Source organism: Plecotus auritus (assembly GCF_963455305.1).
Source record: "Plecotus auritus genome assembly, chromosome: 3".
NCBI lineage: Eukaryota > Metazoa > Chordata > Mammalia > Chiroptera > Vespertilionidae > Plecotus > Plecotus auritus.
The window spans coordinates 226,316,818-226,344,179 of NC_137772.1; the positions used below are offsets into that span (position 1 = coordinate 226,316,818).

Below are 27,362 nucleotides of genomic sequence, written 5' to 3' on the forward strand. Positions count from 1 at the left end.
GACCCCTCCAGCCAGGGCCTGAGTCTTTTTCTTTTTTAAGAAATATGTTTTTATTGATTTCAGAGAGGAAAGGCGAGAGAGAAACATCATGATGAGAGAGAATCATGCATCTGCTGCCTCCTGCACGCCCCCCACTGGGGATCAAGCCCCAATCCAGGCATGTGCCCTGACCGGGCATCGAACTGTGACCTCCAGGTTCATAGGTCGATGCTCAACCATGAGCCACGCCGGCCGGGCTGTCTTTTTCTTTCTCTTCATCGTTTGGACCTCGGGGCTCTGAGCTGGCTGAGTCTCGCATGCGCCGCACTGCTGGTCCCAGACCCTGTGGTCTGTGTGCCGAGTGATTGTTAACGGGGCGGCCCCCTGAGCCCCCACCTCCCACTGCCTGTAGCGTGTCCTGGCCCCGTGTCTCCTCCTGCGTGCCGTTCTCGAGCCCACACCGCACTGTGGTGCTGCCATCGCGTCATGCATCCACTCGGGGTGCGGGTCCCCCTCCCCGACCCCTCCATGTGATTGAATCTTGAAGGACTGGTCCAAGTGGGCAGGGTCGGGGGCCAGAGATGATAAGGAACATTCTAGGCCAGGGCAGGTTGGAACGCAGACAGGCGAGGGCCCGGGTGTGTCCTGGGATGGGAGGGCGTTCCGGAGAGACCAGGAGTGGCCAAGAAGCGGTGGGCAGAGGCTCCCGTGGGTGCTGAGGAAACAGGGGTTTGCTGGGGGTTGGGAGGAGGGGGCGGGGCTCAGATCTTTCCAGAAGTTTCAGGTGTGGAAATGGCCTTGCGGGGAGGTGCTGGGATGAGGTCGATGCTAGAGGTGGGGGCTGGGGCCGACCTGGCCGTGAGTGAGGCGTCTCCCAGGGCCTGGAGGGGGAGGCGAGGGGCAGCCTGGAGCGTCCGGGGGCTGGGCGGGGCCGCGGGAGGCAAAGCAGCGAGGGCAGCAGGTTCCATGCCCTTCCTGCGGGGCACGCAGACCAGGCCCGGGGAAAGGTGCCCTTCGGCCCAGAGCCGTGGCGTTGGCAGGGCCCCTGCAGGTGCCCAGGGAGTACGTTCGGAAAGCAGCCAGAGGTGGCGTGCGGCACCCACGGGCTCGGGTTTCCAGGGTGACCTGGGAGTTGATGTGGGGAAACTGGCCGTGGGGACAGGTTTTTCATGTGGCCGCCTGCAGGGGTGTCCTGGGCGCGGATCGGCTCTGCTGCCCCCTCCAGGCGGCATGGGAAACCTCCCTCCTCAGCGTGCCAACCTGCCTGGCTGGTTAAGCCGGCCCTGCCCTCCCGGGAAGCCACGGCCAGACCTCAGCCCGGGCGGGCGGCCGGAGGGGAAAGCACCACCGAGCTTGGGGCTGAGGCCGGAGCGGAGCCGCTCGAGGCCTGGCCAGGTGCGGGGTCCAGGCAGCCTGGAGGCTGGCCTCCCCGCGCTGTGCGTGGGGTCCTGGCAGGAGGCCCGCGCCCGAAAGGCCACGTCGGAGAGCCTCTTCGCTCAGTCCTGCGATTCCTCGGGAAGAGGACCTGAGGCCCCGCGGGCGGGCCTGCGATGGTGCGGCGTCGGGCTTGGATCCGGAGGACCCCCTGAGCCATGTCTCTCCCCCACGGCAGGTGACTGCGGGCGGGTTTCTCCGGGACCGGAATGGAACAAGGGCCACTTTGTTCGCGGGTGGCTGTTCCGGGGCCAAGTCTGCACGAGATGCAGGTTTCTGCCCTCCGCCTGGGCACACACCTGGCCTGTCAGGGGCGAGGGAGGTGGCGCGTGCTGGGTGGTGGGGCTCTGAGGTTAGGAGGGTTTGGTGGCGGTGGCAGTCGGAGGGAGGGAGGGCTGCCCCTGACCCCTGGGGTCGGAGCCTGAGCATCCTGACATGCATGCTCTCCACCCATCCTGACGGCCTCTCCGTGGCTCCCCACTTCTCAAGGGGGGGGCATGCCTGATCCTGCTCTGATTTGCTGTGATCGCTGAGGCTGGGTCTGGCCCCTGGGGGTCCCGGAGGCAGCCTGGGGCCGGGGTGTGTTGGGAAGGCTGTGCCCTCAGCCGCGGGGTGGGACCTGATTCCAGAACCAGGAGCTGTTCAGAGCCAGGTCCTGGCCCACCCGAGCCGGCACAGGAGGCGAGGATGGGGTGGGCCTGCTGGGGACCCGCGCCTTGGTCAGCGCACCGGCCATTCCAGGCCCCGAGGGAGGAGGAGCGACCAGGGCGAGAGCCGGGTGCAGGGCGTGCACACCCGCGCGGTGACTGCCACACAGCAGGCTGGGCCTCACTGGACGGCCCGGTGAGGAGGCCAGGGCAGGCGGGGGTCCCGGGGACGGTCACAGGACACGTGGGAACAAGCCGGCTGAGACGTGGGGTCAGTCGGGATGTCACGAGACTCAGGGAGGATCCCTAGGACAGAAAGCCGGTTCTGGGGACCTGGGACCGGGGTCCGGACAGCGTGCGCAGCTGCCTGGCGCGCTGGGGCCTGTGCGTGTCGGCAGCCGCGCTGTTTTCTCGCTGTGCTTTCGGGGATTAGCTTTGGTGGAGGGTCGATGCCCCTGGTGCCGCAGCCTGCGCTTCGTCGTCCGCGCAGTTCTCCGTGGAAGGTGGACATGAAGCGTTTCCACGCCAGCCCCAGACGGGCACACTCCCCGGGGGCTCCGCACTCGAGTTCTGGCGGCAGCAAAGCCTGTGTCGTCCTTCATGGCCTGTGCGGGAGGGTGACCTCGCAGGCCCGCGGGGACTGCCCCTGGGGACGCACGAGGAGCCTCGGGGTGCGGCTGGCCTGTCCCTCGGAACGGCGCCCCTGCTCGCCGCCCTGGTCTCAGGGCTGCGGGAGGGCTCGCTAGCTGTCAGCCCTCTTCCCCGAGCACCTGCTCCGGAGACGGACTGTCCCACCCGATTCCGTAAGGCCCACGGCGCGCGGGCTCTCCTGAGAACGCCGCCGGCTCGTCACCGACTCCCGCAGGTGTCACCCGGGGGCTCCTGCGGTGGAGGGTGTGGGTCACTGGCCAGGGTCTCCCCACGGCACAGGCTCACCTCGTCCACCCAGCGCCCATGGGGATGCAGGCTTACTCAGGCGGAGAGGCCTGTGTGGGTTCAGGGCCTGGACATGGGGGCGTGGCGGCATGGGGGCGTGGGGCGTGGCGATGTGGGCATGGGGGCGTGGCGATGTGGGGGCGTGGGGCGGGCGATGTGGGGGCGTGGGGCGGGCGATGTGGGGGCGTGGCGACGGGGGACGTGGCGACGGGGGGCGTGGCGATGGGGGGCGTGGCGATGGGGGCGTGGCAGCGTGGCGGCGCGGGGGCTGCCTGCATGGGCGCCCAGGCTGCTGTCTCTGGTTCCCCCTTTCCCGATGGCTTCTCTTTGGCTTTCCCTGTGTTCATTCCTCCTCGGCACCCCTGGGCTCCGGGCTCATGCGGTCCCTTTCCCAAAAGGGCTGAGATTTGCTGCTCCTCCCGGTGAGGCAGGGTGTGTGACCGACGGCCCGCGCCGTGGGCCGCTGGATGACAGACCACGGTCCTCGTGCACATGGAGGCAGTGGCGCACGGTGTCACGTGTGTCCACGCGCACACGGGTGTGAGCCCGGGTGCCCTAGTGCAGGGATGCTCACGGGTGGAGGGATTCCTGGTGGAGGGGTGTCTGGGAGGGCCGCCGGAGGAGGGGACTGCCTGTGGGAAGGTGCCTAAGGTCCGAAGGCAGGGAGGGCGGTTTCCAACAGACGGGGCGGGGAAATGGTGGCTGCCTGGGAGACGGCCGTGGGACGATCGTGAGGAGGAGGCGTGCGCTTTCGGGCTCCTCCTCTGGCCTGAACGAGCCCCCGGGGTGAGGTGGAGGAGGACGGAGGATGCACTTCCGCTGTGGGGGTGCGGCTGTGAGGCCGGCAGGGGAGGGTGCCAGGGAGCCTGTGGAGCCTGGTGGGTCCGGGGAGGGGGGCTGCCAGGGCCTGGCCCCTCCCTCCAGGTGGGCCCCACCCTCTCCAGCCCCATAGCCCACGGGGCCCTGGGCTGCTCCTCCACCTGCTGCCTCCACCCCACCCCACCTGCCGGGGTGTGCCAGGGCGTGCCGTGTGTACACGAGGGCCTGGGCTGCTCCCCACGTGCCGGTGCCGGTGCCGTCCCCGGTGAGAGCGCCAGGAGGTGACGGGGTGGGTGGAGACAGGCCTTGGGCCCTGCCACAGGCCCACCACCCTCCACCGGGCCTCACCTCGGCTGCAGGTGCTGAGGCCTGGGTCAGGGTCAGGGGGCCTGCCCCGCACCCCTTCCCGGGGCTCCCTGTGGGGCTGTCGCCCTCGGGTGGGCACGAAGGGGCATTCAGCCAGTTTTTTTCCGTCATAAAACCAGCGCCAGCGTGACCAACCTCGCCCCCGTCGTTTGCAAGTGGGAGCGGGCGAGGTTCCCGGGAAGGAATCGTCACTCCCCCGGACGTTGCCAAATCGCCCTCCGCTCCGCTCCGCGCTGCGCCCCGTCCGGCACCCACGCCCGTGTCTGCCCCCGCCAGGGAGGGGGTCTGGGTGCAGCTCCCACTGTGTTTCTCTCCAGGGACGGTCCTGTCCCTCGAGAACTGCCTGTTCCCCTGCCGCGTCCGGGCCCTTCCTCCCGGCTGTTGACCAGCGCAGACATGAGTCACGGGCCACGTGCTGCAGGTGCTCACCTTCCACCCCGGCGGGAGGCCGTGCTTTGCAGCAGCGGGTCCTATCTTCTCCTTCATTTATTGTGCCTCACTCCTGCTTGGAGAGACCCTGCCAGCCCCAGGCTTCTGCATCCCCCCACGGCCCCCAGGCCCGAGCACCCCCCACGGCCCCCAGGCCCGAGCTCCCCCCACGGCCCCCAGGCCCGAGCTCCTCCCCCAGCTCCCCCCACGGCCCCCAGGCCCAAGCACCCCCCACGGCCCCCAGGCCCGAGCTCCCCCCCCAGCTCCCCCCACGGCCCCCAGGCCCGAGCTCCTCCCCCAGCTCCCCCCACGGCCCCCAGGCCCAAGCACCCCCCACGGCCCCCAGGCCCGAACACTCCGTTTGCTTCCACCTCCTGGCTGTTGTGAGGAAGGGACGTGTGTGTAAGTCTGTGCGGGACGCTCTGTTCCTGGGCCGAGCACGCAGGTGGGTTGCTGGTCACGTGTGATCCTGTCTGTTTGCTGAGGGAGCTGTGCTGCTGTCGGGCCGTGGCTGCCGTTTCCGCTCTGGCCGTGGGCACCGGAAGGCAGGCCGAGGGTGTGCTGAGAACCCCGGCCTCCCCCGCTTCGCTGCGGCCACGCTGGGCCTCCGGGAGCCGGCCCCCTGGGCCAGCAGGCCTGTGAGCGGTCCTGGTGGGCGGGCAGGGGTGCCCTCCGAGAGCCGGCTCCCTGGGCCGGAGTGACAGGGCCCCGGACCCCATCTTCCAACGGCGGTGGCTAGGACTTGCCCTCTGAACCGGTTTCCTTCTCTTTCAAAGGGGAGGGGCATCATAAGTATCCCCGTGTTTATTAAGCTCTTAAAAGCCAGGCCTGGGCGAGGGGGAAGGGCCTGGGACCCAGCCTCCCTGGGCAGGCGTGTGAGGACCTCGAGAGCTGGAGTCTCGGCCCGCGGGTTAGTGAACTCACTGCAGGTGCGGACGCCGCCTTACCCGGCGGCTCCCCGCCCTCGCTCCTCCCGTCACCCTGCCAGCGATCCCGGTGGGCCCCCGACCTCCTTCCCCGCCGGCACCCGCGCCCCACACTGTGACCCGGAACGGACCCGCACCTCGCGGGGTCTCATCCGCTCCCACCCGGCCCCACCCTCTCCCTGTGGCAGGTTCGGTGGGTGCCCCGGCTGGAGTGCCCTCCTCTGCGGCCCACAGGTGGCTCCGCGGTGCCATCAGCTGCCGAGCCACCGCCTCCTCAGGGGCCCTTCCCGGCCCTCCCTCCGCTGTAGGTGGAGGCCAGGGCGGCACCTCCCCGCCTCCCAGCAGAGACGGCGTCTGGACCGCAGTAGGTGCTCGTTAAATACTTGCTGTTCCTCCTGCAGGTCTAGGACTCCAGGGAAAGACGTTCACGGTCCCCAGGTTATTCTGTGACTCAGTCCCGGCCGGACCCGAGCCGTGCGGGGCAGCCTGAGCGCCAGGGGACAGGGCCACGTGCCAGGTACGGGGCTCAGACGCGGCCTGGCCCCTTCTGCCCGCAGAGCCCGCCGTGCTGTCGCCCAGTCAGACTGTGTGGGACTCACCTGTCACCACCTGGGGCCTGGCAGGGGCCTGGGCAACAGGTGCAAAGAGGACTTCGAGGCTTCGGGTTATTTTAATGTTTCGTGTCCCTGGACGGGAATTTGTCGCAGAGGCTGAAACCGAGGCTGGGCCCCTCCGCTGTCAGGCCCTGCCCCGGGCCTGTTCTTTCCCTGACCAGCTGGCAGGAGATGGGGTGCGGGCTCCCCCTCTTATACGGAGAGCTGTGGGTGGAGTGTGAGCATCGGGGCTGCCTCGCAGGATCCCGGGCTCGCTGGGCAGGTGAAGAAAGAAAGGAGCTGGGAGGACAGGACCCTCTCCCTGAGGCATCACAGACCTGGCCCACCTGCTCACCCCCGGGCAGGGGCAGGGGCTGGGTGCTGGGCGCTGGGCCGGGACTGCACGGAGGGCACAGGAGGGGGGTGGCGGGCTGAGTGGCTGTGTTCTGGGGACGTGGCTGCAGTGGGGCAGCCTTTATGGGAGAGCGGGGCGGCCCTGGCAGGGGGTGAGCACCGGAGCAGGTGGTCTCTTCACTGTGCTGGTGGGTTGGCGCTGGCCGGGCCCTGAGGCCGCGGGCTGGCCCTGCTGCAGTCAGTGCGGACTGGCTGCTGGTGGGCAGTGCTGTTCAGAGCTGGCCCCTCTGCTTCAGGAGGGACGCGGGGGGCGGGGCTCAGTGGGACACCCCCTGGCACATGCCCTGGTGGACCCTCACCCAGATCCTTCTGACCTGGAGCCCGGAGGGTGCCCGGCTGCCCCGGCCTCACCTTGACGGCACCTCGCCCCTCCCCTTTTCCTTAAGAAGGTGGGGTGGTGGCGAGGCCTGGGTTCGAGCGTGTATGATCGGGCCCCAGGAACTGGGACCTGCATGCTCCTCGGGCCCAGGTCCCTGCCATTTGCCCGGCCAGGTTGTCCCGGCCCCTCCGGGAATCCATGTTCTGTTAGGTACACGTAGCCTCAGGACAGGGATGGTGACCAAGGTGGCCTCGGCCACTTGCTTTGTGAGTAGCGTCTCGTCGGCACAGCCACACGGGTTCCACGGCTCCAGCAGAGCCGAGAAGTTATGACAGAGACTGGCCACCGGGGTCGGGACGTTCCAGCCCGGCCCTTGACGGGACCCGCCCTCCAGCCCTCGGCCCAGGCAGGGTCCCGAGGCTAGGGAGCTCCCGGGCCCTCACAGGGGGACCCACAGGACCTGAAGGGGATGAGCAGGATGTACGGATGGCGGTCGGGGTCCGACCTCCTTGCTGCTCGCCTCGGGGCCAGGAGGGGAGGCCCAGCCCCGGGGTGCAGGGATGGCCGTCCTTCTGTGCGCCCCGTCCTCCCGGCCGGGCCCCCTGAGCCTGGTTGTCTGGGTCCCGCCTCCCAGGGCTGGCGTGGCCCCTTTGGTTCTCTCAGGGACTCGCATTCTGCCCTTTGACCTCTGCCCCTGAGCACAGGGCCCCTGGTGCCGGTTGAGCTCCGTGGGCTGGGTCAGGGGAGACGCTGCTGGGGTGGAGGTGGCTGGGGTGCCGAGCGGGATGGTCTTCTCGCCTCTTCCCTGGCCCGCCTGTTCCCCCGGCAAAGCCTGGGAATCGCAGCCGCCGTCCCACCCTGCTCGGACCTCAGGGTTCGGGACCGTCTCCCCGAGGACAGGCCTGGCAGCCGGCCACGCGGTCGGCTGGGACCAGCTTCGGGGGGTCGGAGGGGGGGAGGCGCTCAGTTCTTTCCCAACATCCGTGACTCCCGGGAACGTGGTCTGTGACGAGGGCGCTTCCTGTGGGAGGACAGACGCTGTTGATCCTGGGTCCGCGGGAGAGACGGCCCCGGAGGGGAAGCCGGGCCGCGGAGCGGGCCGGGAGCGGCGGAGAGCGAGCGGGCTCCCACAGAGGCCGCCGGACGCCGGGACCAGACGGCTCTCCCTGAGCCAAGGGCTGGCAGGGGAGGTCGCTGTGGCTTCCAGTCCAGCCCAGACACGGCTGCCTTTGTGTCCGCGCCGTTCAGCGGGGTTCCGGGCAGCGCTGCTGTCGCCCGCCTGCTGGACCCAGTCCCGCTGCGCGGGGCCCTACTGCCGCCGCCGGGAGCCGGGAGCCCGCAGACCCGGCCGCAGCCCCAGGCGCCTCGCTGGGCACGGGCCGGTCTCGCCCACTCTGGCCATGGTCTCGGGTCCCTGCCGATGCCCTGGCTCTGAGCAGGGGCCGGGGTCTGGCGTGGCCTCAGCCGAGGAGCATTGACCAGCGCGTCTGCCTCCCCATGGAGGTAGGGGTGGGGGCTGCTGGCCCTGGGCAGCTGTCCCACGCTGAGGGCTGCTCACCCTGACGGTGGGCGTGCAGGGAGCTGCCCAGGCGGGTGTGGGGAGGAGCTGGGTGGGTGGAAGGACCGCGGTCGGGGGAGGGGGTGTCGGAGGAGGGGGGCTTGTGGGGGTGCAGGTGGGCCGGTCAGGGGAGGGGTGTCTGAGGAGGGGGGCTTGTGGGGGTGCAGGAGGGCCGGTCAGGGGATGGGTGTCTGAGGAGGGGGGCTTGTGGGGGTGCAGGAGGGCCGGTCAGGGGATGGGTGTCTGAGGAGGGGGGCTTGTGGGGGTGCAGGAGGGCCGATCAGGGGAGGGGTGTCTGAGGAGGGGGGCTTGTGGGGGTGCAGGAGGGCCGGTCAGGGGAGGGGTGTCTGAGGAGGGGGGCTTGTGGGAGTGCAGGAGGCCGGTCAGGGGAGGGGTGTCTGAGGAGGGGGGCTTCCTCCCATGGCCTTGGGGAGTGGGGGTGCAGGGTGGGGCTGATTGGATAAGGGAGGGCTCGATGGGGGACAGGTGGCAGCCGCAACCAGAGGGCAGGGGCAGGTGAGCTGTCGAGGCAGCGCCCACTCCACGCTGGCCCTGTGGGGGCTTCTCTCTGGGTCTCGGTCGGTGTCTGCGACCCGGCCCTGCGTTCCCTCCCTCCATCTTCATCTGAAAGTTGCGGGGGGGGGGGGGTCCTGTGTTAGATGGGGTCCCCCACATGAACATGTGTCGTTGGAACCTGTGATACTGACCTTCTGTGGAAACAGGCGTGATTCTGATGGGTCATCCTGGGGGCGGGCCTGAGGTCTTCGGGGCAGCCGGGGCCGTCCCAGGGGGTGGTGGGTGCTGGGGTGCTGTGGGGTCTGGTCCCGCTCTGGCAGCAGCACGCACTGTTCATGAGTGTGAGGAGCCTAGGAGTCGGGGGAGGGGCAGGGTGGCGGGGATGAGCCTGGACCCCCGGGAGCCCTGGCTCGGCAGGCTGTGTCTGGACCCCTGGATGTGGGCTGATGCGAGTAGCCAGCAGGCTGGGCCCGAGGCTGGGGTGGCCGGAAGGACGCCCCGTCGGGTAGCCACGCGCACACGGCCCCAGGCTGGGCCCGAGGCTGGGTGGCCGGAAGGACGCCCCATCGGGTAGCCACGCACACACGGCCCCAGGCTGGGCCCGAGGCTGGGGTGGCCAGAAGGACGCCCCGTCGGGTAGCCAGGCGCACACGGCCCCAGGCTGGGCCCGAGGCTGGGGCGCGCGCTGAATCCTGATGCCGCGGGCAGACACTCGCCCTTTGTCCCGCTCTGTCGGGCCTCATTTGCTTGCAGGAGCGGAACTGGGCAGGAAGGCGGCCCCGCTCGGGGCGAGCGAGAACCCGGCCGGCCGTGGGAACCCCTCACCGAGCCTGCGGGAGGGGAGCCATGGGGGCCGGACGGGCGCTGACCGCTCCTCGGGGGCGTCCGCTCCAGGTCCGAGCCTCAGGGCCGGCCTGTCTGATGCTGGGTGACGGGGAACCTCCGGTCTTTGTGAAATGAAAGGAAGCGGGTCTTCCAGCTGCATCTACCCCACCCGGCGCGTGCCGGCTCCTTTTAATTTACAAAGCGGTCAGAAGGCCTGGCGGGACGGTGGAGAGAGACGTCGCAAGCGCCCGTGAGCCTGCACCTCCCACGGTCCCGGCCACCTTTGGTCTCCGTAGATGCGTTTGCTGGCACCGTGGTTGGGGGACAGCGACGTTTTGTAATCGCCTTGGTCACTCCCTGGGACGAGTCCCCGGGGCTCCCTCGCCGCCGTGTGGAGAGCGGACGGGGCACCCGCTGGCAGCTCTGCGGTGCCGCGCGTGGTGGGCGCCAGGCCCTCCACCCGTGGGACGTGCTCCCGGGCTGCCTCCCACGGGCGGACTCTGGCTCCGCGGCCTGCTTGCGCTCCCCCGCTCGGGGCGCTTGCCGGGCCCGGCCCGAGGCCGGTAACTTGGCCCAGCGCGTTCGGTGTGTTTTATCACCGAGATGCGGATCGCTCGCGGGCCGTTGCGCTGCGTGTGGAACCGGTTCCGTCGCATTTTTCCAACACACGGGGACGTTTGCTCTGGGCCAGTGACCGTTAGACGCTTTTCGCTTCGTGCTGATGTCTCCCGTCTCTTAGATAGACCGTTACCCTCTCTGGGGACTTGATAGCACTAAGTTCTCTTTTTCTTGGTTTCTGTGGGGTTTTTGTGGGGTTCTTTTTTTCAAGGTTATGTAACCTTTCAGCCATCGGGAGTTCACGGCTCCTTCACACACGCTGTTCCAGAGGGCCGCCCCCGCCCGCCCCCACCAAGGGCAGGGCCGCCCCCGCCCCTCCCGCACGCACCCTGCTCTCCCTGAGTTCCAGGGGCAGCGAGTTCCCGTGGTGCTCGCACCGGGGCCACGTCCGGCCCCTGTATGTCCCCAGAGCACCGAGGCGCTGTCCCAGGAGCCCCGCGGCCCCGCCCCCGCCCTCACAGAGCAGAGCGAGTTCTGGTGCCTCTGAATGGGGGCCTTGCCTGAGCAGCGATGTCAGGGGCGGGGGGGCGAGGCCCCTGGAGGGCAGGGCAGGCGCGTCAGCTGCAGACGACACCCCCGGGCGCGATGACGGTCCTCAGGAGCCTCCTGGCATCAGCGGTCGGAAACAGGAAGCGCATCTGCCCCCCCTTCCTGTTCTCCGTGAAATCCCCAGCGGGGCGGGAGGCCCACTCACGGTCCCATCCTGCTCCCCCACTTCCTGCCGCCTCGCGTGGAGATCGCCGTCCCGTGTGCCGGGTGCAGGCCCGGGGCGGCCTCGTGTGCGTCACGGGAGCTCCCGGGCGCCGTGTGTCTCTGTGTTCTTCCCACTTCGGGGCGGGGGCGGGGCGGGGGCTCAGGAGGTTCGGCGCAGCGCAGGCTCCGAGCCTCGGGGTGTCCGGGGGCCCCCACTGCTGCGAGCACCCAGGGCTCCTGGGGAAGTCGGGGCCTGGGGCTTGGGAGGTCAGGCCCGGAGCCAAGCGGGGAGCTGTGTGCCCGCACGGGGGTCAGGCTTGAGTGAGGCAGCTGGCCATGCAGGGAGGGCCACGCACACCCTGGCCCCTGGAACTCGGGGTCACCTGGGTTTTCGGGGCGGAGTTCGGGCAGAGAGGAGGGGACGGGGCACTCCATGGTGTGTCTGTCCCTGGGTGTGCACACGTGTTTAAACGTGTGTGTCCCTGTGCCCAGCAGCCCATGACATTGCAGCCTCGGCCCCCTCCCCCCCCCACCCCCCCGTGGAGGCAGGCGGCTGCTGGCCCGCCAGGCGCGTGGAGACCTCAGAGCAGGAAGCTCGGCCGTCTCTCAGCCTAGCCACGGAGACGCCCAGTGCCTGGTGTCTGGGTGGTTTTGGGGTTTGTGGCTGCCCCAGGCAGTGCATGGAGCCACAGCGCTGGCCTCATTCACTTTTCTAAAACATACACTTATTGATCTCAGAGAGGAAGGGAGAGGGAGAGAGAGAGATAGAAACATCAGTGATGAGAATCATGGATCGGCTGCCTCCTGCACGTCCCCCACTGGGGATCGAGACCGCAACCCGGGCCTGTGCCCTTGGCCGGAATCGAACTCATGACCCTTCAGTCTGCAGGCCGACGCTCTATCCACTGAGCCACACCGGCTAGGGCTGGCCTCATTCTTGACGCTCAGAGAACTTTAGAGGAGTGTCGGGCCGTCCCTGTCCTCCCAGCCCTCAGCTGCGCCCCCGCCCCCAGCTGCCCTGTGCCCAGGGCTGGCCCCACCCCCCCCCAGCCCCCAGCTGCCCTGTGCCCAGGGCTGGCCCGCCTTCCGGGTTGGAAGGTCCCCAAGACTCCTGCCCGCGGGGCTCAGTGGACCCACTTTCGTACGCAGCCCTGGCAGGAGCCGCCGCCCAGCGGGGGGGGGGGGGGGCATGGTGTGAGCCGTGCGGGGGCCTGGCTGCTCCCTGCGGGTAGGGCTGGGTCGCAGCCTGGGCTCTGGGCCCGGGGCCGTGTGTGCGGGAGGACGCGTCCTCGAGGCAGACGGTGCGCCATGCCGGACAGGTGGCCCGTGGGCGAGTGACCCACGGCCATGCCTCCCCTCTGCTCCCGCAGGGACCCCGAGGGTCATGTCAGGGTGAAGCAGCGGGGCTCAGTGCTGAACATGCTGAGGAGGCTGGACAAGATCAGGTTCAGAGGTCACAAGCGAGACGACTTCCTCGACCTGGCGGAGTCTCCCAACGCCTCGGACACCGAATGCGGCGACGACGCGCCCCTGAAAGTGCCTCGGACCTCGCCCCGGGACAGCGAGGAGCTGCGGGACCCTGTGAGTACCCCGCTCCGGGCCCGGGCGTCCCCCTCCGCCCGCCGCAGACCCGGGCGCGCAGTGTGGGGTCCCCACCCTCGGGTCACCAGGCTGAGCGTGGACTTGGGCAGAGAGTGACCTGCCTGGTCCTCGCCTGCCCGCCCGCCCGGCACTGGCCCTGCCCCTTACCCCGCGTGACACTGGCAGGGGGGTCCCTGGTCCCCGGGTAGCAGCCTTTCCTCTGCCAAGCGCTGGTGCAGCAGCTGGTCCTCCCTCCGAGTGGGGGGTGGTTGGCAGACTCCTCAGCGGAGGTGGTGCTGAGGCCCAGGCTGACCCCCTGGGAGAGGTAACGCAGGAGGGGCACGGACAGGGCACTCTGGAAGCTTCTGCCCCCCGGCCTGCTGCCGGGAGCTCTCTCACGCCGCCCTGGGTGACCTCCCGGCGTGGACAGGGCGTTCGGGGCCCGTGGGTTTCCTCCCCGAGCACCTGAGCCAGGTGTTCGGTGCAGACGCGGCCTGTGCGCTGCCTCCCGCTCCGTGTATTATTGATGCTCCGCCAGGGAGCAGGCCTGTGTGCCTGGCGGGATGAATAATTTACTGGCACTGCCTCCTGGGAGCCGCCGCTCCCTCCCGGCAGGCGCTCCCCGGCCCGGCAGAGGCGGAGCGGGCCAGGCCAGGCCAGGCGGCTCGCCGTGCCCCTGGCGCACCCCGTCACAGCGCAGCGCGGCCTGTCTGCACGGGCAGCGGGGGTGCTGTCTGGCCGGCATCAGCCTGGAGCTGGGGCTGTGGTTCCGGAAGTTGTTGGGGCCGAGGGTGGGTCTCTCGGGAGCAAGAATCCCACATGTGGCTCCAGGCTGTGTGTGCATGTGTGTGTGTGTGTGTGTGTGTGTGTGCATGTATGTGCGTGCGCGTGTGAGGCGGGATCCCGCAGAGTCCACAGTCTGACTGTCCTCCACGCTCTGTCCATCTGTCCAGCCAGGCCAGTGGCAGCTGCCTGCGTCCAGGAGCTGTCTTGATGGAGACCCTGACTCTACCCGGAGCCCGGCCCTCCCATGTGCATGTGCGTGTGCGTGCACGTGTGTGTGTGTACGCGTGCACATGCATGTCTGAGTGCATGTGGCAGGTGACAGCGCAGAGGGTCAGCAGGCTGGGGCAGGTCCGTCACGGCCACAAGGCTGGGGCTGGTGCCAGTGCTCCCGTCCGGGCACCATGGCGGCCACGGCACTGTCCTAAGAGTGCGGTGCCCAGCGAGGCTTCGGGCCGGAGCGGGCATGGGGGTGGGCGCCCAGGGCTGCGTGAGCCCGGCCCCATCCATTTCCTCCATGTATTTCTCGGGGCCCTTTCTGCAGGTGGGGGTGGCTGCTCACAGGATCCCATGGGGGGGGGTGCCCTCGCTGCAGCAGCCTCTCCTCCAGGACACTCGGCCCCCCCCCCCCCCCGGTGGCTGGTGTGTGTCATCCCGGTGGCCGTTACCAGGCTGCCCTCCCGCGGTGTGTGTGCCCACGCCCTTCCTCCGCTCGCTCAGCTGTCCTCTGGCTCCGCTGTCTCCCGCCCGGCGGAAGGCAGGAGTTCCGAGTGGTTGCTGTGAGGCCTTATTATGAGGGAGGTTGGCCACCGGTGTGTGTTCAGGTCCCTTTCTCTTCATTGTATGTCTTTGTTGTGGTGAAATACACATGACGTAAAACCTGCCACTTGAGCCGTTTTTAAGTGTGCAGTTCAGTGGCATTTACGTACAATCACGTGGTTGTGTGGCCACCTCTGGGCCACCAAGGGAGGATGGGCGGGGGGACAGATGGGTTTGCTGGCGGGCATGCGCGTCTCCCTGGGGTGGGGCAGGGGAGCCACTGTGCCTTCCACCCCCCCGGCCGGCCCGGGTGAGGCCGAGGCGACCCGATGCGGGTCTTAAGGCTGAATCCGTGCCTGCCTTGTCTGCAGGGTCCGGCAGGGGCTCTGGGACGCTGGGTGGACACAGGAGGCTTCGAGGCGGCTCCCTGAGCTCGCTCTCTCTCTCTCTCGGCGTTTCCCTCCAGGCCGGTCCGGGGACCCTCATCATGGCCGCGGGAGTCCAGGACTTTAACCGGACAGAGTCTGACCGGCTGAACGAGATCAAAGGTCACCTGGAAATCGCCTTGCTGGAGAAGCACTTCCTGCGTGAGTACTGCGGGAGGGCAGGCCGGGGAGGGCAGGCCGGGGAGGGCAGGCCGGGATGCCAGCCTCCGTCCAGCCGGTCAGGACAGCTGCCCTGGACTCCTATGGACAGGTGTGGCTCGTGTGGACGCCCCCCCACGCCCCTCGCCTCCCGAGTCCGCGTGTCCCTCTGCTGCCCGCCGAGCCCAGCTCTGGCGGCGACGCCTGCTCCCTGGGGCAGAGGAGAGCGTCTCCCGGAAATCGGGCCATCCCCGTGAACCGGCGCCTGTGCCTCCAGCCCTCGGCACGGGCCTGTCGCGCCGTGTTCTGTTTGGTTTCCGCAGCGAATCGCGAGGCACAGCAGGGACGTGTGAGTGTTGGCCGCTGCTGGAGTCGGGGCTGGGCTGCTGGCGCCGCTCCCCCACAGGCTCCTGCCCTGGGCTTTAGCTGGTGACGGCCGAGCGTTCGGAAGGGCCCGCGGGCCCCACAGACACTGTCCTGTTCCACGTGCCGCCTTGGATCCACTCACTGCCCCTCTGTGTCACTCCCTTATGTTTATTTATGTTTTTATGGATTTCAGAGAGGAATGGAGATTGAGAGAGAGAGAGAAACATCCACGATGAGAGAGAATCACGGATCGGCTGCCTCCGGCACGCCCCCCACTGGGGATTGAGCCTGCAACCCGGGCATGTGCCCTTGGCCGGGAAGTGAACTGTGACCTCCGGGTTCATAGGTCGACGCTCCACCACGGAGCCCCGCCGGCCGGCCCCCCAGCTTTATAGGTGAAGAGACCCCGGCACGGAGGTGTGAGCGACCCTGTCAGGGAAATGCGGGGGGACAGGCAGCTCCGCCCCTGAGCACCCTGAACTAGTCACGTCCGAGCCACGCAGGGCTGCCCAGGCCCAGGGGAAGGGCCACAGGCGGCCACCTCCTGCGGGTCATGCCCGGCTGGGCCTCCCTCCTGCCTGTCCGCCTGGGGTCACCTCCCTCCTGTCCCGTGTGTCCCTGGCTGTTCGCGCCCTGAGCGTGGTCTGAGCCGTACCCACGGGCACCCTGCTTGCAGCCACACGGGCCCTCACCTGCAGGTGAAGGTGGGAAGCCTCGGGGTGCGCGGCCTCCTTCTCCCGGGAAGCGGGTGATGTGTGTCACATTGTCCCGCCGCAGCCTGCCGTCCTGTCTCCCCCAAACCCCTTTCCTGGTCAGCACGCCCTCTGCAGGTGTGTGTGCACGTGTGTGTGTAGTTAGTGTGTGTGCAACTAGCTCTGTGTGCACGTGTGTATGCATCGTTAAATCTGCATGTGTGCACTGTTAACTCCATGTGTATGCATACGTGGTGTTAACTGTGCGCGCACACGTGTGTGCTGTTGACTCGGCGTGTATGCACGTGTGTGTGCAGTTAATGCCGCATGTGTGCTATTAACTCTGTGTGTGTACGTGCGTTAACTCCGCATGTGTGCACGTGTGTGTGCAGTTAACTTTGTGTGCGTGCATGAGTGTGTGCGTGCCATTAACTCCACATGTGCGCATGTGTGTGCTGTTAACTTTGCATGTGTGCGTGTGTGCACTTAACTCTGCGTGTGTGAACGTACGTGTGCGCTGTTAGCTGAGCATGGGTGCACGTGTGTGCTGTTAACTCCACATGGGTGAACATATGTGCTGTTAACTCTGCATGTGTGCATGTGTGTGCCGCTAACTCCGCATGTGTGCCTGTGTGCAGGTGTCTCCCACACAGCCTCTATCTCCCACGCGCCTGAGGTTGTTGGCAAGCTGCTGGGGGAGCGGGCGCAGCAGGTCTGCCTGGGGCTGCAGTCGCTGATGGGCCTGCCTGACCCGGTCCTCTGACCGGTCCTGTGACCGTGGCTTGTGCTGGGTCCGCAGGGGGACGGTGTGCATGGCCGGACAGGCCGCTCGGCCAATGCGGATGGGAGCCCGGTTGAGGCTGTTGTGGCGGCCGAGCCGCAGAGCCGGAGGAGTCTGCCCGAGCTTGGCGGGGATGCTGCCGCATCAGCAGACGAGCCTCGTGAACATGGCTGTTGCGGGTCAAGCGGCCACATTTGGCCGTGACACACGTCTCCATGAGCCAGCAGAGCCAAATGCCGTCAGCGAGTGGGGCAGGGTCTGCGAAAGCCTCTAACCTGGGGCTCCAGGGAGGGGCAGGGTCCTCTCGGGGGTCACCAGGCAGGGCTGTGGGGAGCGAGTGTCCACCAGGTGGGCAGGACCGCCGGGACCCACGGGGACACTGTTTGGGGCCGCCCGGCTCCTCATGGAAAGGAGAAGAGGCTCCTGGCCTCGGAGCAGCGCCGGCCGCTGGACCCTAGAACCAGCCCTGTGGTCTGTGCTGTCCGGTCGGAGGAGTCCATCCCCGCGGCCCCGGGGGCTCCGCGTGCACAGCCTGGGGCGGTGCTGACGGGCTGCTTGCTTCTCCCCCTCACCTGAGGGTGTCTTCACGGATGTCCGAGCGAGGAGGAGGAGCAGAGGGACAGCCCGTGTAAGAGAGGTGTCAGTCGATCGCCTCCGTATACGCCCCGCCCGGGGGTCGACCCCACATCTGGGTGTGCCCTGACCGGGATCGAGCCTGCAAACTCTCGGCTCCAGCCCACAGGGGTCAAACCCACATCTGGGTGTGCCCTGACCGGGATCGAGCCTGCAAACTCTCGGCTCCAGCCCACGCCGGCCGGCCGGGCATTCTTTCTTGATGATGGGAAATTTCAGAGAGAGACACCAAGAGCGAGTCACGTTCTCCCCCCCGCACCACCCCAGCTTCCGCCCGAGTGTGAGCCAGGACAGGCCCCTCTGTCCCCTGCACCCCCACGGCCCGCCCCGGGAATCCCCGCACCACCCCTTCGTGTCACCGGTAAATATCTCGTTAGGCAGCTCGCTATGTTTTCAGAACGAAAGCCGCGCGTCTGACATCACCGCGGAACTAACACGAGTGTTTCCTTTGTCGTCAGCTTCCCCACGTCTCCCCGCCGCCTCCACGTCCTCCCTCAGCAGCCTCCCTCGTGCGCCGGGCAGCTGCGTCCCCTCAGCGCTGACCGCTGGTTCTCTTCCGGCCCTTTGTGGGGGGCCAGGCTGTCTGTGGGGGGCCAGGCCCTTTGTGGGGGGCCAGGCTGTCTGTGGGGGGCCAGGCCCTCTGTGGCGGGGTCTCCACTCCGGACTTGGCTCAGGGTGTCCCATGGATTCCACACGTGACCTGTCATGTCCCTGTCGCTCTGGGCTGATGGGAGGGGTGAACTTGGCAGGGGGCCCTCCCCTCCCCTCCCTCGGGGTCCCCACCTCCGTCATTACGGCTTCGTGCCATCGTTTCCTGAGAGGTTGCGAAACAGGGATTTCCGACTCCGCCTCCTCTCTCCATCCTCCCTCCCACCCGTGTATTTATTTCCCGTACCGTTGGGGGGCCCTGCGTACACACGTGTCCCTCGAGTCCTAACTGCTTCACGTGTGTTTCCTAAACGCAAGCGTATCCTCCTGTCTCAGCGGTGCGGTCACCGGCCTCCGGAAGCTAGGGCAGCGGTGCTGTTATCCAGCCCGAGGTCTCTTTCCACCTCCCCTGCTCCCACGTGTCCTCATGGCGAGAGAGCCCGGCTCCCGCAGCACGCTCGGCGGCCCGCCTCCTCTCCCCCGCGGCCTGAGCCGGATGTTTCCCCGTGGGTTTGTGAGAGCGAATGGAAGGGAGGGGGCGGGAGAGAGAAGCATCGACGTGAGAGACACGGTCGCCTCCCGAATGCACCCGGACTGGGGCTGGGATTGAGCCTGTGATTCAGTCACTTACATGCCCTGGACCGTGGGTCGAACCCGAGACCCTTCGGTCCGTGGGGCCACGCTCTCACCACGGAGCCACGGGCCAGGGCTGTCTGTGTGTCGCTTGACTGATGCTCGGAAGAGCACGGGGCACTTGTTCTGTAGCGTGTCCCTCGGGTTGGGGTGTCTGCCGGTCCCTCGGGAGGAGGCTCAGGGTCCGAGCGTCGCGGGCGAGGCTGTGTCCTTAGCAGGTGCGGGTGCCGTGCTGTCGCACTGCAGAGTCCTCTTCAAAACGAGACGCAGCCCGACGCCGTCTGCAGGTCCCGGGCCCCGTGCGGTCAGAGTCGGGTTTCTCTCCTGCGCCCCATCCCCTCTCTTTCCCGAGGTCCCAGTCGTCTTTCACGGTTGACCCTTCCGGGGTGAGTTCCGTGTGACAGACACCCAGGCTCGTCTCTGTTTCCCGGTCTGTGCGTCACAGAAGCAAAGGTGTGTGTGGGGTCTTACTGCCCCTTAAGTAAGCGGTGGCCCGTCCTCGCTTTCGTCCCCTCGCCGAGCCCTCGAGCTCCCTCCACAGGGGGCCTTGGGGTGTCCCCCTCCCGCGCTCCCCCAGTCCGCGCTCCCCCAGTCCATGCTCCCCCAGTCCGTGCTCCCCCAGTCCGTGCTCCCCGAGTCCGCGCTCCCCCCCTCATTGCTGTGCGGACGTGGCCTGGTTTGAGCCACGTCTCTGTCCATGGAGACCTGTCCGCTCCCCGTGCACGGCGACCTCCCCGCCTCTGGCCTGTAACGTGGCTCCTGGTTCTTCCCAGGCCTGCCACACGGTGGCCGGTCCTCACTGGGCCTGCCACACGGTGGCCTGTTCTTGCCGGGCTGCCTGGGCCCGGTCCCCCACCCCGAGCACCCAGCATGGCACCTGGGACCCGTGCGTAGCCGCTCAGTGAGCCGAGGAATGAGTGGCCGAAGCCCGTCAGAGTTGCGATTGCTCAGGAGAGCTGCCTCCCCCCACCCCCGCCCCCACTGTCGGTGTTGTGAACACGGACACACTGTCCCCGGGACCCACAGAGGTGTTTTGGTTGCCACTAACCCTGCGTGGTGTGCGGGCAGGGCCCCCCCGCACCCCCTGGCCTGCAGGGGGACGGTTGACGCGGGCGGGCGAGGAGGCGCCTTGGTCCGCAGTTGGGACCCAGACTTCTCGGGCTCGACTCAGCCCCCAGCGAGTGGCTGGCGGTGACCCCCGGGTGGTGGTGACCCCCGGCTGGCGGTGACCCCTGGCAGTCAGTGTTAACGTCCGTTCAGTCCCCGCAGCGCTTTCTCGGAGAGACCAGGCTCTGCTCGCGGGAGAGGGAGCAGCCGGCGTGCGCCGTCCTCGGATATTAAACATTGAGGAGAACGGTGTTCCCCTGAGAAAGGCCGGGAGGAAGGATGGGAGCGGGGACGCGCTCCGCTCCACCGCGCGGTGCCTGGAGGCGGGCCTCCATTTGTTAAAGGAGCGTGCCACCGAGCCGCAGCACCGGGCATTTCTGCAGCCGACGGTTCCTGCCTTTTTAGCACCAACAAGCGCCTACCGGTCGGTCGCCTGCCGGGTGCGGGCTTGGGAGGGCTCCCCAGCATTGGGTGTTGGGCCCTGCCTGAAAGGGGCTTGGCATGGAGCTTGGACCTTGGAGGCGATGCTCAGGGGGCAGCCGGGGTGTGTGACTCCCTGGCCGCCCCGAGGCCTGAGGCTTCCTCGCCCATGTGGGTCCCTGTTGCCAAGCTGTTTCCTGTGCTGACCCCCGGGCCGGCCGCAGGGCCCCCCTAGGTTCCACGGCCTGGGGCCTGCAGCCCTCGGGGCAGGACTCCACCACCTCTGGGCCGATGAGGTCCGCTCGTGGGGTCGCGGTGGACATAGCCGGTGGAGAGCAAGGCTGGGGAGAGGGCGCCTTCTGCTCCCTGCCCCCAGGGCTCCTGGACGAGGCCTTCCTGCACTGAGCCCACTGTCAGTGCGGCTGGCTGTGACCTTGCGGAGGGGCTTCTCAGGGAAGCTGGTCAGGGAGGCCAATGGCAGCCAGCGGCCTCCTGCGGCCGGAGGGGGGCCCCTGGGTGCCCAGGAGTCACCGAGGGCCCTTGGGGAAGGGAGGTTCTGGGCCGGTCTGCGACGGAGAGCGAGGAGGACCTTCCTCACCAGCGGCGTCTGCTGGGAGCCGCGGGCGTCAGGGGCGTGAGGGGGCCCTGGCCTGCTGGCCGGGGGGTCAGGCGTGGGCGGGTCGGACCCTCCGGCCCCGCCCGTAGCCGCCCCTCTGCTCCTGTTGAGTCGGTGATGTCGAGCTGAGAGGGTAACTCCCCGCGCCCAGGACGGGTCGGGCAGCCCTGCCCACAGCGAGGAGCTCATCCCTGAGTGGCTTCTGCCCTTCACGGGGCCGGGCGCGGCGATGGAGGACCAGCGGACAGGGAGGGCCCGTAAGCGGTCGGAGAGCTGAGGTGAAGACACGTACAGGCTGAGCCCGACGTCCTCTCCCGTAGAATTCATCCGGGAGCGGCGTGCGTGGGCCCCTGGGAAAGTCGCCGCCGGACCCCGGGCCCTGCTGGCATTGCGTCGTTCTGGATCCGGGCCAACCGGTCCTTCGGTACTCACGGCGCATATTCGACCCTGAGTCCTCCTCATCCAGGCCGGCCCCGGAGGACAGGGGCCACCCCGTTTCTCCAGCTCACAGTTCCGAGGGGAGACCTGGTCCCGCCAGCACTGGGCCCCGGGGGCCTGGGCTCGGGGTGTGGGCTGAGGGTGAAGCCAGCGAGGAGGCTCCGCCCGGGGCCCGGCCTTGGAAGATGACGGGGCCAGGGGGAGCGTTACGTCAGAGCTCTGCGCCCTCATCGTCTCCACGCTGGGCCCCACCCCACCGAACACCCCACCCGCTCCCTGGGCTGTGGGAAGGGTGGGTGTGGTCCCCACTCCCCGGTGGCACCCCGAGCTCCCGTGCGGGCAGCGGGTCGAGGAGCTGCCAGGCCAGCATGCTTCCCCCCCCCCTCCCCCCCCGCCGCCGGGACCCTCTCCCGCGTGACGAGGGACGGGCCCTCCCTGCGCGTGCGGTGCGGCGGGGGGAGTTTCTCGGGAACATCATCCCTTGGTGTTGTTTTTGGCGGCGCTGGGCCTGCTGGGGTGTGTGCCAGGCGGGCTCCTGCTGGAGGCCCTCCTTCCCCGGGTGTAGGAAGCCTGGAAGCCCGTTCCTTCCTCCCGGGGCGGGCGGGGGCTGGCCGGCTGCCGTCGCGTGAGCTGAGGCCCGTCTCCCTCCGAGTCCGGGTGCTGTGGGCTGGGGGGGGCGGGGGGCTGGGTCTGGAGGCCCCAGCCACTTGCCGACCCGCCCTCCTCCCCTCCTCTGGAGCTGGGTTCGTGCTTTGGGGCTCCACGTCTGGGGCTCACTGTGCCCCGTCTTCTGAGAGCCGTGGCCGGCGGCCTCCACAAAGCGTGGGCCTCTCCTCGACAGGGCCCCTAAGGCTCCTGCCCGGGGGGGGGGGGTGGCCTGCTGGGACGGGGCTGCAGGGGGCTTCCGGGTGAGGGAACCCAGCTGGGGAAGGCGGGCGGACGTCTCTGGGTTCTCTGGGTCCCCGTGCCCCACCACGTGCTGCTGCCCGACTGCTCTCTTGGGAGGTGGGAGGTGAGGGGGGGGTGGGCAGGCGCGGGCCGGTGCCCCGGGGGCCATCCTGGCTTTCCTTGGATGCCGCAAAGCTGGCGGCTCGCTCTGCTCCCGTGGGTGCCCCGTCGAGGGGAGTGCAGTGAGGGACTCATCTCTCACGGTACCAGCTTCTCTCTCCGGGGACACCCTCTGGTCCGGGAAGGTGTTGGGGTCCTGACTCATTCCGAGGCCGGCATTGTGGCTCTCCTGGCCTCCCCCAGGTCCCGCCCCCCTCCCCTTCGGCTGGCCCCGTTGTCTGTGCCAGGTCAGCAGCTGCTGCGGAGCCCTGAGCCCCTGGTGGCCACCTCCAGACCTTGAAACACCGGGCACCGTGCGGAGGGACCAGGCCAGCCCTCAACCCCAGCCCAACCCTCAGCCCCAAGGCCAGCCCCTAGCCCCAGGCCAGCCCTCAGCCCCCAGGCCAGCCCTCAGCCCCAGGCCAGCCCTCAGCCCCCAGGCCTCGGTGCCTCCCGCCTTGCAGGGCTGGGACCTGGTGGTCTGATGCAGAAGAGTGTGGTGCCTCCTCCTGGGCCCACCTGTTACTGGGCCATGGCAGCTGTGAAATAACGTGCGTCCTGGCCATCTGCACAGGATGTGGGCCCGGCACGGGGTGTCCCAGGATGCGGGGCAGGGGCTCGGGGGAGCAGCCTGCCGGCCGCCGTAAGGACGTGCCACGGAGGCACACGCTCGAGGCGGCTTCTCCACGGGCCCCTCTCCCTGTGAGAGCTGAAATCAGCCAGGGCGCGTCATGGGGCATTGCTGGGGGTGTTGGGGGCACAGCTGGAGGTGGGGGCTGTCTGAGGCCCCCCACTCGCACGGGGTTGTGAGGGCCATTTGATCCGATAAAGGATCCCTTCTCTCGGATTCCTGGGCCACGTGCAAGGGTGCCATCCCTCCCCCGGCCCCTAGGGCTCTTGGGACCCTGAGTTTGGTCCCGGGGGGTGGGGGGGAGTGTGGTGGCCAGAGCCCTGTGCTCCCCCCGGAGTCCACGTGCTGGTCACCAGGTCCTGTGGCGGTCACCTCCACGGCAAAGGGACTGGCAGGTGGTTTGGCAGGTGCTCGAGTTAAGGACCTGGGGTGGGGGGTTGTCCTTGTGAGAGGGAGAGGGCGGGTCAGCATCTGGAGGAGACGTGACGATGGGTCAGAGGTCAGAGTGAGGTCATGGCCGCCTGGGGTCCCCATGCAGGAAGGCAGGGGCTTGGAGAGGCTGGGCGAGCCGGAGGCATTTCCCTGGAGCCCCACGGGGTGGGCGTGTCTGCCCCTCTGAGCCAGGCTCCGACCTCCAAGCAGGAGAGTGGTGTGTCCGTGTTCAGCAGCAGCGGGAATGGCCACAGGCTCTCAGAGGGGCTCCGTCTCCTGCCCTCACCCTGCGGAGACCCTCGGCCCCTTCCGGCTGGAGCGGGCGCCTGGTCCAGGCGGCTGCCCGTGGTGGGTGGGCGCTGCTCTGCCGGCCCTTCGTGGCGTCCGCGGGACGCTCAGGGTGCAGGTGGTTCCGTGCTGTGGCCGCGGGGCCCCGCGCTCTGCGGAAGGAGGCGTGTGGCACCGGGAAGGCCTGCGCGGGGCCTGGAGGCAGAGGCAGGGCCCGGGCCCTGGTCCCCGGGAGGCTGGGAGGGGAGGCCGCCTCTGCCCCCAGCTCAGCGCCGTGAGGCAGGAAGTTGGCTCCTGTCCCGCTTCTCGCTCGCAGAGGAGAGGAAGCCGACGGCAGGCGTTTGTAGCGCCTCTGTCCTGTGCGGAGAGCCGGCTGCGGTCTGTGCAGTCGACCTCAGTGTGTCACCGCGGGGAGGGAGCACGCCGCCATGTCCACGTCCTGGCCGAAGCCAGCGTTCCAGGCGCAGGGAGCGCGCTCCGAGGAGCAGGAGTGGCCTCAGCGGAGCTGGGGGGGGGGGCGGGGGGCGGGGGGCGGGGGGAGCGGTGCTGGGTGCCGGGCGGTGGTGCTGATTCAGCTGCTGTGCCACCGGGGAAGGGGCGCTTGGCACGGGCACATCTTCTCACAGCTTTGCCGGAACTGGCACGAGCAGGTCCCCAGGCTGCGTCTGGGGGCTGCTGTCCCTGCAGCGCCGGCCTGGGGTGCCCACTGCTCCCTCCCTGGCTGGGGAGACCCCTGCAGCGGCTGGGGCAGGGCCTGAGGAGGGGGCCTCGGGACCTGGGGCGGGGAGCGTGTTGGTTGGGCTCTGCAGACCCAGGGCAGGGGCAGGGGCAGGGCAGCTCTGGGCAGAGGAGGGCCGGAGGGCCCGAGGCCCGTCTGCAGGCCCACGGGGTGGGCGCGTCGGCCCCTCAGAGGCAGGCGCAGCGCCTCCCACGGGTCGGGCAGGATCGCCGTCCACGTGTTCACATCCAGCCCTCGCCAGCCTGGCTGCTGCCGGCACGTGGTGACCTCGGCTGCGTGTTGACCGTTCTGAGGGACCTAGAGAGGGTTCGGGGCAGCCGTGCTCAGGAAAACCTGGTTCCCTGTCAGGGATGCTGGTGGGGCCAAGGGCCCGTGTCTGGAAGGAGGAGGCGCAGGGCTGCGTGACCTTCGGACGGGGACGGCTTCCCGTGGGAGCGGGTGGCGTCCCCGGCGCCTGTTCGGGAGGACCTTCTCCTCGGGGCAGGGCGCGGGGGGCTGAGCCCAGATGCCTGAGCAGCTGAGCCCAGCAGGCGGGACAGGAGGACTTGAGCACTCCAAATATTTACCGAGGGGACGTCCGGCACTCAGCAAACCTAAACATTTTTCCTTGGACTGTGACGAAACCCAGCCAGTCACGGACTCCGCAGATGGGGGTTGGGGGTTAGGGATATCCAGGCGCCTCCCTTCTCCTGGGCGCCCGCAGGGGGGGGGGGGGTCTCCTGACCGCAGGCCTCTCCTCTCTGGTCTGGCCCCACTCTGTGCCGTCAGACAGGGTCCTGCGTTCAAGCACAGTAGCTTCTGTAAACTGGCCCGTGCCGGGGCCCGGGCTGTAGGTCAGGGCCCGGGGCTGGAGGTCAGGGCCAGGGCTGTAGGTCAGAGTCTTGGCCTGCATGTCAGGGTCTTGGGCGTGGCCCTGAGTCCCCAGGTCTGGTGAGGTGGGCCAGGAAGAGAAGCTGCTGCATCACCCTGAGCATCTGGCCATCCTGCCCAGGCCAGCGAGGGTGTCACTGGCCGCAGTGAGGGGCGGTGGAGGCCAGCGAGGGTGTCACTGGCCGCAGTGAGGGGCGGTGGAGGCCAGCGAGGGTGTCACTGGCCGCGGTGAGGGGCGGTGGAGGCCAGCTGCAGCCCTGGTCACTGGTCAGACCTTGAGGCGAAGTCCTGGCTCTCACCGAGGGCCCTCGTCACCCAAATTCAGCGAAACTGGTCACGTTTCTGGGTCTCGGGAATGCCTTTCAGGACAAGAGCAAATGTGGCTTTTCCTGTGGGAATTTCCGTTTGCAAGGCCTCAGCCTGCCAACCTCGCTACCCAGGTGACTGTGACCATCACCTGCGCTCTATCCGGGTGGTCTGTGACGGTCACCTGTGCTCTATCCGGGAGGTCTGTGACCGTCACCTGCGCTCTATCCAGGTGGTCTGTGACCGTCACCTGCGCTCTATCCGGATGGTCTGTGACCGTCACCTGCGCTCTATCCGGGTGGTCTGTGGTCTGTGACCGTCACCTGCGCTCTATCCGGGTGGTCTGTGACCGTCACCTGCGCTCTATCCGGGTGGTCTGTGACCGTCACCTGCGCTCTATCCGGGTGGTCTGTGACCGTCACCTGTGCTGTATCCGGGTGGTGGTCTGTGACCGTCACCTGCGCTCTATCCGGATGGTCTGTGACCGTCACCTGTGCTCTATCCGGGTGGTCTGTGACCGTCACCTGCGCTCTATCCGGGTGGTCTGTGGTCTGTGACCGTCACCTGCGCTCTATCCGGGTGATCTGTGACCGTCACCTGCGCTCTATCCGGGTGATCTGTGACCGTCACCTGCGCTCTATCCGGGTGGTCTGTGACCGTCACCTGCGCTCTATCCGGGTGGTCTGTGACCGTCACCTGTGCTGTATCCGGGTGGTCTGTGACCGTCACCTGCGCTCTATCCGGGTGGTCTGTGACCGTCACCTGCGCTCTATCCGGGTGGTCTGTGGTCTGTGACCGTCACCTGCGCTCTATCCGGGTGGTCTGTGACCGTCACCTGCGCTCTATCCGGGTGGTCTGTGGTCTGTGACCGTCACCTGCGCTCTATCCGGGTGGTCTGTGACCGTCACCTGTGCTCTATCCGGGTGGTCTGTGGTCTGTGACCATCACCTGCGCTCTATCCGGGTGGTCTGTGACCGTCACCTGCGCTCTATCCGGGTGGTCTGTGACCGTCACCTGCGCTCTATCCGGGTGGTCTGTGGTCTGTGACCGTCACCTGCGCTCTATCCAGGTGGTCTGTGGTCTGTGACCGTCACCTGCGCTCTATCCGGGTGGTCTGTGACCGTCACCTGCGCTCTATCCAGGTGGTCTGTGGTCTGTGACCGTCACCTGCGCTCTATCCGGGTGGTCTGTGACCGTCACCTGCGCTCTATCCGGGTGGTCTGTGGTCTGTGACCGTCACCTGCGCTCTATCCGGGTGATCTGTGACCGTCACCTGCGCTCTATCCGGGTGGTCTGTGACCGTCACCTGTGCTGTATCCGGGTGGTCTGTGACCGTCACCTGCGCTCTATCCGGGTGGTCTGTGACCGTCACCTGCGCTCTATCCGGGTGGTCTGTGGTCTGTGACCGTCACCTGCGCTCTATCCGGGTGGTCTGTGACCGTCACCTGCGCTCTATCCGGGTGGTCTGTGGTCTGTGACCGTCACCTGCGCTCTATCCGGGTGGTCTGTGACCGTCACCTGTGCTCTATCCGGGTGGTCTGTGGTCTGTGACCATCACCTGCGCTCTATCCGGGTGGTCTGTGACCGTCACCTGCGCTCTATCCGGGTGGTCTGTGACCGTCACCTGCGCTCTATCCGGGTGGTCTGTGGTCTGTGACCGTCACCTGCGCTCTATCCGGGTGGTCTGTGACCGTCACCTGTGCTCTATCCGGGTGGTCTGTGGTCTGTGACCATCACCTGCGCTCTATCCGGGTGGTCTGTGACCGTCACCTGCGCTCTATCCGGGTGGTCTGTGACCGTCACCTGCGCTCTATCCGGGTGGTCTGTGGTCTGTGACCGTCACCTGCGCTCTATCCGATGGCCTGTGGTCTGTGACCGTCACCTGCGCTCTATCCGGATGGTCTGTGACCGTCACCTGGCCCGTGGCCTCCACACT

The 27,362-nt window shown here is 68.1% G+C and overlaps 1 protein-coding gene across 1 annotated transcript in view; it reads left to right on the top strand.

Moving 5' to 3' along the window:
* Window positions 1–27,362, top strand: part of GRAMD4 (GRAM domain containing 4) — a 61,291-nt gene that overhangs the window by 16,684 nt on the left and 17,245 nt on the right. Inside the window, 2 exon segments of the mRNA XM_080662637.1 lie at window positions 12,443–12,653; window positions 14,662–14,782. Of these exon segments, the coding sequence (XP_080518763.1) occupies window positions 12,443–12,653; window positions 14,662–14,782 (332 nt within the window).